Here is a 16,246-nt window from a genome sequence, read left to right as displayed (position 1 = left end):
ACAATAAGTGGCATTGTATGTAGGGTGTATGAAAGAGTACTTTCCAAATGGTGAAAATCTAGGAGCAATGGGAGCTCAAGGAATTTTTGGTATCTATGTACGTAAATCATCAAAACATTATGAACATGTCCAAAACAACATTGAAAATAAGCTAATGGAATGCTAGCTTTGATATTTGAATATAAGATGTAAGTAGTCATGTGACAGCAGTAAAAGGACCTGGACAGACTAATGCCAGATACTGCAAGCTGACCTGCTTAGGAAGTATATTTTGGAAGAAATACAGGCTAGATTTAAAAGAATAGTGCCTGGCCTCTCAGGATTAAATTACCACAAGTGAATCCACATGTCTCCTTGAAATCTAGAAAAATAGGGCGGTTTAGTCAATAGTCAAGACCTAGAACCTTCAAGAATAAAGTTAGGAATCGCTGTTACATGCGAAAGATAACAAGAATTTGAAATTTGAGATTGGTTAACAGAAATCACATTATATAACAACTGCCTCAGCAGCAGAAGTGCTGGGCCAAGCAGTTGAAGCAAGGGATAAAATATGTAATACTTAGTAGAAGCAAGCTGCCTGCCTAAAGTCTAATTTCTAAAATCAGAATAATGAGTATCCTTGTCACTTTCGTTGCAGGTAGGACAGATGATATTTTGAGGGTGAAAGTTTTGGATTTGCATGAAGAATGTTCAATGTTTGTAGCTTTGTGTCAGCCGATGAGGGACACCTCCACAGACAATGCTAATGAAAATGATGGATGCACCATTAAAGCACCACTGAAGGTTTTATTCACCGGAGAAACAGCATTACACCTTGGGATCTGTGCAGGTGATACTGTTCACATCTATCCGCCATGGTGAGTGCCTTGTAACCTTTCACAAATGCAGGTTGTTTCTTGAACAAAATATTGTTTTTAAATAAACCAATCCTAATGTATATATTATAGTAATATTATTAAGGATCAAATCACAATTGTTTTCAAATAAATCTACCTTGTAACTAAACATGAAATGTTCCAATGGAAAGAAGTGCCATAGTTCTGAACTGGTGTACTGCAAGTTAATGTCAGTCATGATAATTGAGTAGTCATGGTTTTATTGAAATAGTGCTCTTAAGATTACACTACCCTGGTGTTTTACTATGTTGGAACAGTTTACATGCATATGATCCCCTTCTGTAAGGACTGCAGTTTATTAAAAGAAGTCACAGTATTTTTGCCATAATTTATAAGTATTCACTCACAGTGTAGTGTATTGACAGATAAAGGAACAGATATTTTCAAATCCATCTGTCACAGGTGTTATTACATATCGCTGGAGCCAGTAGGATTTGAACTTGGGCCATGTGGTCCAGAGGTGGGGGCATAGCCACTATACCACAAAGCCGACAGGTAAAGGAACAAATATTTTCTATATCGACCTGCTCAGAAATGCTATTACAAACAGCTGGAGCAGGTGTGACTTGAACCTGGGCTTCCCAACTCAGAGGAAATGACACTACCTTTGCATCCACAAGAGATCACAGGTAAAGAAACAGATTTCAGCTCCTAAGCCAAAAGTTTTTTACCTGTTCACTTGTTAGTGAATTTGTTAAAGGATGAGTATTTGCCTACTTCTTCAGCATAATCAGCTGCTTTTAAATTCTAGAAAGTCACCATCAATATCAGAATGCTTGATTTTAATAACGACCTCCTGTAGTTTAATTTCACTCACGCATGTAAATAATTGGTTTTTGAATAGTTGACTTGGAGGGTTCAAATCTATCCTGAATATTCAACTTACCATTACAGGGAAATTTGGGGTAATTCTATTAGAAAAGCAATTAATCAGAAAGACTTGAGAAAGAAAAATGAGAAAATTTATGCATAAACATTGGAGTCCTACAGTGTGACATGACTTAAATTTTGGGTGGAGGACTGCTTCCATTCCAAACTCGATTTGCATGAAAGTAGTCATTACCCAGTCAATGCAGTCATCTAGATTACTTTTACCACGCTATGAACCAGATATGTTTTGAGTATCGTGAACAATCTATCAACATTAACATCAAGGGAAATGTTAAGTGCATTTAATTTCAGACACATTGCTATCAATCATGACACTAATATGAATTGCATCTCTGAAAGATATTCTTTAAGGATATCCACCTTCTGAAGCTGAGGGTCGGATATGCAAGTCTGAATCAGTGATTTCCCAGAAATGAGGCTTGATGGAGAGTATATATAAATATCCTCTTCCGTAAGAATTCAAGCATAAGCAAAAGAAACAAAATCCGCTGTTGTCCTGGAGAAAGACTCACCGCACAAACAATTTACATATCATGTCCCATAAATAGTAAGTCAACCCCATGTTTTATTCCCATTGTTCTAAAATTATGACATTCAGATATTGCAATAGCACGGCACAGCTGTGACCGACACAGTAACTGGCAAAAGTAAGATTTGTACTCTAGTGTATTAGTATTATTACTAGTAGATCTATTTCAGTATTGTTAGTGATCAGTTCAAGAATGCCCTGTATTTTGATCATAAAAGGCCATACTATGCTGTGTCATTACAGATTTGAAAACTGAATAGATGAAATTTGATTTGTATTATAATATTTTATTCATGTTTAGGAATTGTTGAATTTCTAGATTCTCTTTTTCCTGTGCTCGCCTGATCTGTTAACATCTCCTGTGTTTGTGTTCTCAATTATGACTTGTTGCATTCTTTTCAAAACAAATGATAGGCAAACAGGAACTAAATTTCACAAGGTTTATTCATGTCATGTGTTGATGACGTGCCAAAAAGAAAGTCACTAAGTATTTCACCTTTCCTTAACTAGTGATTGGCAAATGTAAACTTCACACAAGGCTCTGTGTCGATGAACTGTTCCTGAATGCAGTTAGCTGTCAATTCTCCATGTTTGGGGAACTTGTGAAAAGAGCATTAACCAGGTGTTTAATACTTTGAAGATATACAGGGAGTCCATAGCCCGATTCCAGTGTTGCCCTAGTTATTGATTTGTGGTATATAATGCACTTGGACTCAAAATGAATGTGTGCTGCTTACCATATTAGATAGAGGCCATTTAACACTCCAAAGCATGAAAGCTGTGCACTTCAGTTTGTAGAGTGCTGCATTGTCACCTAATGGTTTGATTGTCCACTAACAGAATGAAAGCTAGCTACAATTTTAAACATAGCATCGAGATTATTGAGTGTAAATTTGACATGAAAGTTTGACAACAAAAGGTGATGAAAAGAATAAAATATTGAAGACAGAATGATCAACACAGATGTAAAACCTTACTTTAACAAAGTTAGATTGTTAGGAAAACACCAGTTTATAAAAAGCCACATTTTAGATTAATTTTGTGCTATCAGATTGGGCTTACAATGCAGTCAAACTAAAGCTTTTAAGATAGAATAGGATATAGTGAAAAGAATATGGGACAAAAAACAATGTGGAAGTATTTTTTATAAATATGTAGTATTAATATTACTGTAACAAATAATTTGCTGATACGTTAATATCATTACTACAGTCATCTCCCTTTAAACTAAGTCATACATTTAATCGATCTAGTTCGATATTTTTAACCCTAAATTCCTGCTTCACTACTTTTTAGTCTCTTCAATTTAAATTAGTAAATAATTCAAATTATATTCACAAAAACCAGGAGTTATATCATCGCCTAGTCAAGTTATTTCATATACTATGAGCTGATTTAAAAAAAAGAGCAGTGAGCACAGAAATCTCTGCCATTGTTGGTAATATACGGGGCAAATGAAGGTTGTTGAATTCTTGTTTGGGCTTTCACTTTGTCCAGTAGTTGTGAATCTAGTCATTGCTTAGTTTTATACATTTTAATTTTGGCCAAAGAGAAATGTTTCCATTATGCTTGTCCAGACTAAAGCTTGGGAAATTCTGTTCATTCCATCAAGGTAGGTGAACCCAACATGCTGTGCTCCTGAGATGCTGCTTGGCCTGCTGTGTTCATCCAGCCTCACATTTTATTATGCTTGAAGATTAAATTGACTGATTACGTCGTAACTGTAAATATGGTACATCATGTTCCCTATCTATGTAATAATTTGTTCTGGATGACAAGAAGAGAGAGTAATGCATAGCCAACCAATGCCAATCTTCCATTTTATAAAAGCTTGGAATGTAGATATTTGCAGTTTGTTTTATTTATTTCACTATAAACCCAGTCTTTTATCTGTACAGCAGACAAGCATGTTCAAGAGAAAGGAATGTAGTGGTGGTCTGCATAAATGCAGTATCATTAATGGCCTTCGTGTTGACTTGCAGTAACTGCATTGAAATATTGTTAGTGTTATGAATGGCTTTCCGATTAGTTATGTTACCATGCATGCCATAGTTACAAACCTCCTCATTACTTTTATGCTGACAAAAGGATAATTTACATGGGGCTTTTCATGTAAGAAATATCCCAAAGCACTTGCAGAGGGGTAAAGAGAAAATAAATAAAAAGACTGTGTGTTGGGAGCAATGACCAAATGATTAGTCAAGCAAGTTTTTAAGAGCAGAGTGAGAAGTTGTGAGTTTAGCTAGAATAAAGAGTAAAGAATAACTCTAAAATAGCTGAAGATGGTGTAACCTTTAGGGCAAAAGGGGACTGGTCTTTTCAAGATGGCACAGTTGGAGAACCAAATGTTATGGGAGAAGATTCAAGGATCTGGACTGTTTCTTGACATAATATGCATGTTCATCCCCAAAATTCCAAATTACTATCTCTCTTGACACTCGTCCAAATATCCTCACTTGCGGAATGTTCAGCATCTCAATATCCTTAATTCCTTAAATAACTAATTTCTGGGAAAAATATACTTTCTTATTTTTGAGAGTTCCTTTCCGTGCTTGCACCTTATTTGTAATTCTTGCATATCTGTCATGTACAATAGTTATAATTCATGCTTGTTCCACAAGAGCAGGATGAGGCCCACTTTTCACTCTCAAAATGTGTCAGCTACAGATGAACATTCTTCCACTAGTTCCTGTTCCTGGTTGACTTAATTGTCCTATGATGTACATTGCTGTAAAGCTGCATGTTATAATTTCACACAGGCAAGGTAATAAGAGAGCTTAAAAGCGTCTTTCTCCAAAATATCAATTGTTTGCATTTCATTTTGAGTGAATTCTGTAAGATATGTCTTGGAGTCAGCAACAGGCTTCAAACATTGATGACTCTTGGAATGTTGTTTGCTTTGTATTTATCTTAGAACGTCCAAAAGAATGTTAATACACTCATGCAGAGTTCATTCAATTATGAAATTAGAATGCGTAGTAGTGCTTTCTGAAGAATTTCTGCTCAACATTTGACAGCTTGTTAAGGGATTATAATTCTTTCTGTGGTTTAAATACAGAATTTACAGCATATAAACTAGTCCTCAATGATGTTTTTGCTCTACTTCCTACTGAACTTAATTCATCTAACTCCACCTAATGATCTTTCTACTGCTTTCTGCTTCATATAGCTTTCTGTGCAAATTTTATTTATTTTGATTTAGTGGCAAGCTCAACATCAACTGTTTTCAGTAAAATAGCTTCACCGAAATTCTTTATTTGGTTTATTAGCGACTACCTTATGCGTATGAACTAATATTGGAGCAAAGGACTCAGGAAATCTGAAATAAAAACAGAAAATGCTAAAAATACTTACCAGGTTTGTTAGCATCTGTGGGGGAGAAGCAGAGTTGACATAACAGGTTGAACCTTCAAAAATCACCTGTTTTATTCTCAATTTATGAATCCTAGTTTTGGAATTTCTTTCATGAGTGGAAGTGTCTCCTCTGCATCTATCTGATTAATAATTTTGAGACCTCTATTAAGAATTCCCCTTACCCTTTTTGCTGGAGAAATCAGCTCTAGCTTGTTCCATTTTTTTTCTAATAGGTGCAATCTCTCAGTTCTGTATCATCTTCAATTTTTTGTTGGACCTCTTTCACTATATATACATCTTATTTTGGCTAAAGACTATAAATTTAGTGGACTTATGTTTTGATTTGGTGATCTTCAAATGTAGATGGAGAGTTACAAAATGGTTCACTTCCCCTTCAATTAAATTTTAATTGCTTCCTCTCATTGATTGTATTCTCTCAATCCTTTGTCATATTATCTGAGCATCTTTCCTGCTGGATCAAAATATACATTTTTGTACGCTAGCCGCAAAGCTACTGCAAAAGGACTCACAATTTGACCATGGCTGAGTTCACTAATATCAACTGTACTGATGGTGTGCCACAGTTGGTTGTAGCCCCTCCCGTGTGAGCCAGAATGGTTGCTGTAGGTTGTAGAAAAAAGATGCTGGAAGCTGGAGATTTGTCTTGTGTATTGTTTAAATTTTGACCTTCAAAAATGTGGATTTTGATCTAGTATTAAAATATGTTCCGATCACCATTAATTTAATAGAATGAATGTGATGAACTGGCTGTTGGATCCTGCCTGTTAGTAATCTGGGGTGCTTTGACTGAGGATTGCAAGTGCTGAAGGCTGGAATTTCCAGCCAGCAGTGATTGCCAATTTTGGAATGTGCTGCTGACGTCAGTAGTTACTCCAGGGAATGTTTTGCATTCCAGTTCCTGGCAATAGTCAGGTGGCTTACAGCAAACAAGGGGAAAAAAAATCCCATTTCCAGTTTATTTTAAATAGCAGCCAAGTGGAAACAGCTGTGTTGTTGTTAGTTGTTAACAGTAAGCATACATTGTTAATGGGGATAATTATTTTTATGGCAGTTGTCAGTTTTTTTAAAAACTACATTCATAGAGCTCATGTTTATTGTTGTTGTAAATCTGAGTCAAAAGTTGGTCGAGTTTAGTTTGTTAGACCATGTTTTATTGTACCAAAGCCAAGAGAATTCATTAGCTCATCAATGAGACCTCTTTGTGGAGCTTGAGCTTCCAGTAAAGGAAAGTTGAATGGGTTGAATCACAGTTTTTTAAAAATCCCAAGGAATGTTTACTTTCATTGATTTTTATCGCCAGTTCAACTTTTTAATTTCAAGACTAAACACTTTTTCACAATTTAACTAACAACACATGCAACTATTAGCATGCTAAATTTATGTTTACCCATTTTAGTCAAAATAGATTTCAGCTCTCCAGGAACCTACAAGTTAAGAGTATGATGCAATAAGAAACAAGAGTCGAGGCACAATGAACTATCATAAACTTGCACTGCCATTTTCCCCCCATCCACTTGTCATCCTATTTATATGGCACTTTACTCCCTATCCACCTGGCACCCTACTTACTGGGCACTCAAGTCCCCCCTACACATCCTGCTCTCTACCCTCCCAGCATTCTAATATTGCATTCACTACTCCTTGACAACAGTTGGCAAAGGGCTGTCAGGACCTTTAAATTTCAGAATACAGCAGCTGACTGCTATGCAGTGGGCATATGGATTGCCCTCCAGGACAGTGCTGATGGCAAAATAGATGGTATGGACACACGGCCCCAAATTGAAAGAACCCTGAGTAGAATTTCTTCTCAAAAATGTGGAGCTCCCTTATTACTTAAAAAAGGGTCGGAGTGGCAATCTGTATGAAATTGCCACTGCTTGAAAAACCCAGCCCAGTATATTTTGGCTTCATACAACTACTTTTTAAACCTGTGGTTACACTTCGTGGTGGTGAGAAATCTTAGTTGAATTTCAAATCTTCCGTATGCTGCCTGTGAGACATGAGGTTGAAGACTAAAAGGCTGGCATGGTCCCTTTTGAACCTTATATACCAGAACTGAGTGGTCTCAGATAGCCCTAGGCTGCATGCACAGGACATTGGCTCAGAGGTGATACTCTTTCTTGTAACTACACAATAAATAGTTCCATTAATATAAAAGCAGAAAAAGCTGGAAATGTTGAAATATTAGCCACTGTAGAGAGAAACTGAGTTAATATTTGAAGTCATAATGAGCCTTCATTATTGTCCACCAGCCAAGAATGATGTATGCATCGCTGTCTAATTTTTCTTTGCCAAGGTATATAATAGGTAATGGTTAAATAATGAATATAATATGCTTGACAAATTATGCTTCTGCACTTCCTAGTTGACTACCTGTCAGTAAGCTCTAATGGGAGGAAAATCAGGACCTGACAAATGCAGAAACATAAAAGCCTGACCACTATTTGGCCACTTATTTTTTGAATATTAATGTTCCAAATAGCCTTCATATTTTTGTCTTTTATATCAGACTAACATATTTTAATCCACTGCTGAGTTAGGAGTTATAATTTTGGTAAAAGGTCATCTCAACCTAAAATATCAACTTTGTTTCACTCCACAGATGCAGCCTACTTGCTGAATATTTATAATATTACTTCACATAGTGATAGCAGTTCTAACCGCCAATGTTTTGACCTTACAACTGGGAAACAGACAGCAGTTTATAGTCTCTGCACTTGAACAGTTAAATATAAAAACCCAGAAGTTCAGTAAAAACGTGCCTAATTTAGTTGTGGTGTCAACTTCACTTCCTGTCTGTACCCTATAACAATTCACTCTTTGCTTATCAAAGATCTACCTAAGCCTTGAACAAATTCAGTGACATTGATTACTGGGGAAGAGAATTCCACAGACCAACAACTCAATGAGAGATGATGTTTCTCCTTACCTTGGTCTGAAAAATGAAAACTGTTATTCTTAAATTGTGTCCCTAGTTCAGGGCTTTTATAAAAGGGTAATCATTCTGTCTGAATCTACACTGTCAGGTTACCTCGTGATCTTGTATGTTTCATTGAGATTACTTCTCGTTCTTCTAACCTCCAGTGTGTGAAGGCCAAACCTCTTTAAATTCCTTAATAATATAAGCCATTCATCCCAGGAATGTTTTGATGAACCTTCTCTGAACTGTTTCTTATACTTGCACATCCTTTTTCAGATAAGGAGACCAAAGTTGTACATAGTACTTCAGATAAGGGGGATGCTGTGGTATCGTTACTGGACTAATAGCTGAGAGACCCAAACTAACGATCTGAGAATAACAAAGTGTGGGGCTGGATGAACAGAGCAGGCCAAGTGCAGCATCTTACGAGCACAAAAGCTGACGTTTTGGGTAGGTAGGAAATGGAGGTGTGGCTTGAGGTGGGAGGAGGGGATAGGTTGCAGGAACAGCAACTCATATTCCACTTGGGAACTCTGCAGACCAATGGTATCAATGTGGATTTCACCAGCTTCAAAATCTCCCCTCTCCTCACTGCATCCCAAAACCAGCCCAGCTCGTCTCCGTCTGCCTTACCTGTTCTTCCTCTCACCTATCCCCTCCTCCCACCTCAAGCCGCACCCCCATTTCCTCCCTACTAAACTCATCCCGCCCCCTTGACTTGTCCATCCTGCCCGGACTGACCTATCCCCCCCCACCTCCCCACCCATACTCTCTTCTGCACCTATCTTCTCCTCGATCTATCTTCAGTCCGCCTCCCCCCTCTCCCTATTTATTTCAGAATCCTGTACCATCCCCCTTTTCTGCTGTAGGGTCTAGGCCCGAAACATCAGCTTTTGTGCTCCTAAGATGCTGTTTGGCCTGCTGTGTTCGTCCAGCCCCACACTTTGTTATCCCAGATTCACATCAATGTGTTTGACTCATAAATCTAAACTGGCCGGGCAAGCCACTCAGTTCAACCTAATTACTGCGAATTCTGATGAAAGGAATAGAGCTCGATAGACCAGCGTTGCTGAAAACACTAGCAATGGCAACAGAGGACATAGTTGATCCTGCAATTTTCCTTACTAACAACTAGTGCAAAATTGGGAGGAGTATCTCAACAACTAGTCAAGTGTCAGCCTCATTGTCATTTTTACATAATTTTACCTTGGTTTGTTTTTGTGGAGCAGGTTGGGACTGCAGAATTTATAGTGGAGAATGGAGAAATAACAAAGAAACTAAACAAACTATTTTGCATTAGAGATAGTAGGAACTGCAGATGCTGGAGAATCTGAGATAACAAGGTGTAGAGCTGGATGAACACAGCTGGCCAAGCAGCATCAGGAGCAGGAAAGCTGATGTTTCGGGCCTAGACCATTCTTCAGAAATTTCTGTCCTTGACTGTTATTAGTAGGCACAAGCCTGGTGCAGATGAAGTGGGTCTTCATTTTGTAGGTACTATCCATAGTGTCAATTGGCACCATCACCATGCTCAATGCCATATATTTCAAACAGCCTCAACCTGTTTCCTCAACCTGAGCTGCAAATTTTCTCAAAACTCGATATTTCAAACAGATCTAGAAACTTCCCCGGTGTTGATACCGGACTTTGTCTCCACAAGGATTTAGTGGTGGTTACCAATACTTACCAATCTTACCAAAGCTGTCATAGACAAATGCATCTGTGACAGGTAGATTGATGAGGGTTAGATTGACAATGTTTTCCCTTACTAGCTGCCGTTGACACAGACTAGGAGCTTTATTCACTGGGCTTGGTCAGTAGTTATGCTAACAGGCCACCCTTGGTGATCAATTTCAAGTCTCCCAAGCAGCATGCATTCTGTGTCCTTGACAGCCCCAAGTGTTTCTTCCATTCAGCTGAATGGTGTCAATATGTGGTAATCAGCAAGAGATTCTCTTGTCCACATTTGAATTCTGGAGTCATCGAGTCATACACCACTGGAACAGACCTGTTCAGTCCAACGGGTCCATACTGAACATAATCCCAAACTAAACTAGTCCCATCTGCCTGCTCCTGGCCCATATCCCTCCAAACCTTGTCTATTCATGTAACTGTCAAAATGATTTTTAAATGTTGTAATTGTACTCACATCCACCACTTCCTCAGGAAGTTCATTCTGCACGCTAATCACCCTCTGTGTAAAACATCTGCCCGCATGTCTCCTTAAAAGTCTGTCCTCTCACCTCAAAAATGTGCCCCCCTCATCTTGAAATTCCCCATCCTAGCGAAACTACCATTAAATCTACACTACTCATTATTTTATAAACTTCTATTAGGTTGTCTCTCAACTTTGTATGCTCAAGCGAACAAAAGTCCCTAGCCTATCCAGCCTTCTTTATAACTCAAATTTTCCCTACCTGGCAACATTCTGTGAATCTCTTCTGAATCTACTCCAGCTTAATAATATACTTTCTATGCCTGTGTGATCAGAACTGAACACAGTATTCCAGAAGAGGTCTTACCAATGTCCTGTACAGCCTCAACATATGAGATGGTGAGTTTCTTCTAGTTTGTTACATTTAATAATGCCAAATGTGTTGCCTACGTACCGGATCCACAGTTTAGTTTGAATGTGGTGGAGGATGGTATGATCTAGTCTTTGCGTGACTGCCTCTGCGATGAGTCTTGAGATGGGTGACCCCATGGGTGTACCATTGATCTGTTTGTATACTTGACCATTAAAGACAAAGTGTGTGGTGAAGCACAGGTCTAGTAGTTTGAATATGTTTTCATTGCTGATGGAGCTGCTGATCTGCATTCCTGCTTCCTCTAATGTATGCTCATCAACAACATACTCGCAGAGATTAAAATCATGAGAGAAGAAGAAAACAACAATCATTTTCCATTTCTGGACATCAGAGTTGAATATATGACAAAGGGAAAGTTCCAAACCTCAGCATACAAGAAAGCAATTTACCCTGATTAAATCCTTGAGTTCCATTGCGATCACCCCAATGTCCACAGACAAAGCTGTATTAGGACATTATTTAAATAGGCCACCACTTACTGCAACATGTCAACTATGCAGGAAAGAGGAAGAGCATCTGTATGAAATCTTCGCTGTGAACAGATATCCCCGCAACTTCTTTCGCAGGTGCCTACTAAATAGTCAACACCAAGAGGACGCAGTACGCCCCAGCACACTGACCACACAGCTGTACATCAAGTATATATCAGAACTGACAACAAGACTCCTAAGACCACTCGGAATTACGTCAGCACACAAGCCCACAGCCACTCTACGACAAACACTCACAAATATTAAAGACCCCATTGCCACAGCATGCAGAACCAACGGTAGTTTAGAAAATACCATGCAATGACTGCCACAAACATAACATCAGACAGACAGGAAGGAAACTAGCCATCAGAATACATGAACGTCAGCTAGCAGCAAAACAGCACAGCAAGCTTTCCTTAATGTCAGTACACTTGAACAATGAAGCCCATCATTTTAACTGGGACAACGTAACTACAGTAGCCCATGCCAAATGTAGAAATGCACGGGAATTCCTAGAGGCATGGTTCTCAACCGATAATGCAATCAACAAACATATAGAATTGGACTCCATACACAAACCCATGTAGAACAAAATCAGAAATGCCACTGCTCACCATAACGGACTGGACTATAAATTCGAAGCGGAGTAGAAAAACATTGCCTCATTGGAGGCCTCATTGATGTTATTTAGCACGGTGACAAACATCTGAATGAAAACAAGCCAGCTCATCAAGCAAGTCAACAACCTCATGCCTAGTATATTCTCATCCAAATCATTGATATAAGTGACAAACAACAGAGGACCCAGAACTAATCCCTATAAAACACAGCTGGTGACAGGCCTCCTGTTTGAAAAGCAACCCTCCGCTATCTCCTACCGTTAAGGTAATTATGTATCCAATTGGCAAGCTCACCCTGAATCCCATGGTGACCTAACTTTACTAATTAGTCTACCACGTGAAACGTTGTCAAAAGCTTTACTAAAATCCAAATAGTCTGCCATCATCAATCTTTTTGGTAACTTCCTCAAAAAACTTTGTGAGACACAATTTTCCTTGCACAAAACCATCCTGGCTACCCCAATCAACTTTTGCCTCTCTAAATGTCCATAAATCCTATCTTTTATAATCACCTCCAATAATTTACCTACAACCAAAGTCAGACTCACATGGCTTTAGTTCCCTGGTTTCACCTCACAACCTTTAGTAAACAAAGGTAAAACATTAGCCATCCTCCAGTCATCAGGCACATCACTTGTAGTTATGGGTGATGCAAATATATCTGAAAGGGGTCTCGCAAATTCCTCCTTTACTTTCCACAATGTTCTTGAATATGTTAGAGCAAGTCTTGAAGACTTACCCACTTTTATATTCTGTAAGACCTACTGCAAGTCCTCTTTACTGTTTTTAAAACAGCAAAGTTTATTTCTGTGCATTCTCTAGATTCCATTACTTTCTCCACAGTGAAAACTGAAGTGAAATATTCATTTAGTATCTCTCCCCTTTCCTGTGGTTCAACACAAAGACAACCTCCTTGATGTTTAAGAGACCCTACTGTCCCTGTCTAGTTACCCTCTTATTCTTAGTATGTTTGTAGAATATTTTTGGATTATCCTTAACCTTATCTGCCAATGCTATCTCACATCCCCTCCTTGCCTTTCTGATTTCTTTCTCAAGAATGCCTCTACACTCTCTATATTGATTAAAAGATTCAATTGAAACAAGTTGTCTGTATCTAATATAAGATTCCCTTTTACTCATGAGTAGAACCTCAAGATCTTTGTTATCCATTGCTTCTTAATCTTAACAGCGTTACAGGAACATAATGCCTCTGAACTCTTGTCATCACTCTCTTGAAAGTCTTCCACTTGTCAGACATCCTTTTATGTGTGAACAGTCTGCTTCAATCAACTTTTGAAAATTCTTGTCTCATACCATTAAAATGTGCTTTACTCCAGTTAAAACTTTACATTTTATGGGAGGCTAGTCCTCTTGCATTACCATTTTGAAACTAGTAGAATTATCATAGCTAGACCTAAAGTGTTTTCCCCTATTTTACAGTTATCTGCCCTGCCTTGTTGCCCAAAAGAAGCTCTAGTTATGCTCCTTGTATAGTAGGAGCACCCACATACTGATAAAGAAAATTTTTCTCAAACACATTTGACAAATTCGTCACCATCCAAACCTTTAACACCATGGTAGCCCCAGTCAATATTTGGAAAACTAAAATCCACCATTAATACAACCTCATTATGCTTAGATATATCTAAGGTCTCCCTACATGTTTGTTTCTCAATTTCCCTCTTACTATTTATTGGTGGGCCTATAGTACAGTCCCATCAAAGTGATCTTTCCTTTCTTATTTAAATTTCTACCCATATATTTTCACTGGGTGATTTTTCAAAAATATCTTCTCCGGTTGCAGCAGTATTGTGTTCCTTAATCAAAAACGTCACTCCCCCCTCTTTCCTTGCCTCATTTCCTATCCTTACCATGGCATCTAGAACATTGAGCTGCCGGTCTTGTTCATCTTTCAGCTAAGTTTCTGTAATAGCTATGACATCCCAATTCCATGTTCTTTAGCATGCCCTGAGTTCATCAGCCTTCATTCTGTAATATTTCGTGGGACCTGGACTCAATGTTGAGGGGTGTTGTACTGCTATCTTTGGTTACTGCCATGACACATAAGAGCAGAAACAGGCCATTTACCTCTTTGTACCTGTTCCCCCCTTTAATGAGACCACGGCTGATCCGATAATCCTCAACTTTAGTTTCACGACCTTTTTCATGATGTTTAGTTTTCTTACTGAGCAAACATCTGGCTATAGAGTCATAGAGGTCTACACAACAAAAGGCCTTTTGGCTAATTGCATCCTTGCAGGTCAAAAACAACCACCTAATCATCCTAATTTTATCTCAATCTTGAATGTCTTTAGCAACCCAGCCTTGGCATCACACCGTGGTAAAAATCTCTACTGATTCACTGCCCTCTGTGAGGATTTCCTCCTCATATTTATCTTAAATGGGAGATTGCTTCCACTGAGATTGTTTTCTCTGATTTTTGACTCTCCAACCAGAAGGCTGAATATCTCTGCGTCTACCACGTCAAGCCCACTGGTCTCATGTTTCGATAAGGTTTCCTCTGATTCTTCTAAACTCTAATCTTCTTAACCTCTCCTCAGAAGAAAATCTCTCTATACCCAGAATTAATCGTGTATGCATTCTCTAGACTTTCTACCAAGGGGACCAAGTTGGTAACTCAGTGGTTAGAACTGCTACCTCACAGAGCTAAGGACGCAGGTTTGATTCATGCCTCGGGCAACTGTGTGGAGTTTACACATTCTCCCTCTGTCTACTTGGGTTTCTTCTGGGTGCTCGTATTTCTTCCCACAGTCCAGAGATGTGCAGATTAGATGGATTGACCATGCTAAATTTTCCATTGTGCCCAGGGATGTGCAGGCGAGGTGCGTTAGCTATGGTAAATGCAGGATTACAGGTTGGGGAGGGTTTGGGGCTGGATAGGATGCTCTTTGGAGAATCAGCGTAGACTAGATGGGTTGATTGGCTTGCTTTCCCACTGTAGGGTTTTTATGAATCTATGAAAATGATTCCTGTTGGTAAAAACAAGATGTGGCTAGAGATGGTGATGGTATTGCTTAGGGAATTATCTGTAAAGGCTTTAATTTTGTATGTATGACTATGTCAGAAGTTGATTGACTAGTCTGTGGGAAAATTGTTAGTTGGAAGGACCTTTGCAGGAACAGCAGAGTTTGCCATTGTTGTTGTAGTGCATCATCCACACTGGCTGATCAATCTGATTTTATTCCTTTTTTAGGAGCTCATAGTAACTTGATACAACTGAGTGGCATGGGAGGTGCCATATTTCAGAATGAATCACATTGTTTTGCATTTTGAGTCACTCAGACAAGATCAGGTAAAGAATGCAGATTTCCTTCCATTCTTCCATATTGCTGGTGGTGGTTTCTATCACAGAAAGATTGGAAGACACATTGAATGTTTTCAAGAAACAGATGCATATAGTTCTTTAAGATAAAGAGAGCAAAGATCAAGTTAGTGTCTTCAGACGGCAGCGGAATAAGACTCCTGAGCTGAGGCTCATCTACTCTTGACTGTGTTTTCTTTCTTTCTTTACATTTTTCTCTCTTCCCCAATTTTGTTTCTCCTCTTTTCATTTACTGACCTCTTCTTTTGGGCTTGGATGGCATTGGCAGCAGCGAGAGATCTCAGCACAGACCTTGTGGTCATGATGAGTGAGCCCAGCACTGATCTTGTGTGGTGGTGAGTGAGCCCAGCGTGAACCCTGTGGCAGCGGTGAGTGTGAACCTTGTGGCGGTGGTGAGTGAGCCCACAGTGGACTTGAATGAGCCCTTACTTACTAGAATTTGGCAGCTGCTACATTAACAGAGGTGACGTTGGCAAAGTAGGCCCAGTGGCAAAAGGTGTTCCTTGAGGATTGGGGATTTTGCCATCGTTTAGGTCCAGCATTGGTGGCAGTGAAGCGGTGGTAGAAGGGCATCACAATGACATTGAGGTGGGCAAGCGATGCGACTCTGA

General features: G+C 38.9%; 1 protein-coding gene across 6 annotated transcripts in view; it reads left to right on the top strand.

Annotated features, from left to right (window-relative positions):
• The window catches only part of spidr (scaffold protein involved in DNA repair), a 252,990-nt gene that overhangs the window by 104,542 nt on the left and 132,202 nt on the right, over positions 1-16,246 (top strand). For all 6 annotated transcript variants that reach the window (XM_048529193.2, XM_048529190.2, XM_048529192.2 and 3 more), the window contains exon 8: positions 638-857. In XM_048529193.2, the coding sequence (XP_048385150.1) occupies positions 638-857 (220 nt within the window). The remainder of the gene's footprint in view (positions 1-637; positions 858-16,246) is intronic.

The sequence above is a fragment of the Stegostoma tigrinum genome, chromosome 5 (genome assembly GCF_030684315.1).
Source record: "Stegostoma tigrinum isolate sSteTig4 chromosome 5, sSteTig4.hap1, whole genome shotgun sequence".
Lineage (NCBI taxonomy): Eukaryota > Metazoa > Chordata > Chondrichthyes > Orectolobiformes > Stegostomatidae > Stegostoma > Stegostoma tigrinum.
Note: the sequence above shows the minus strand (reverse complement) of the source record. Positions and strands in the feature narration are given on the sequence as shown.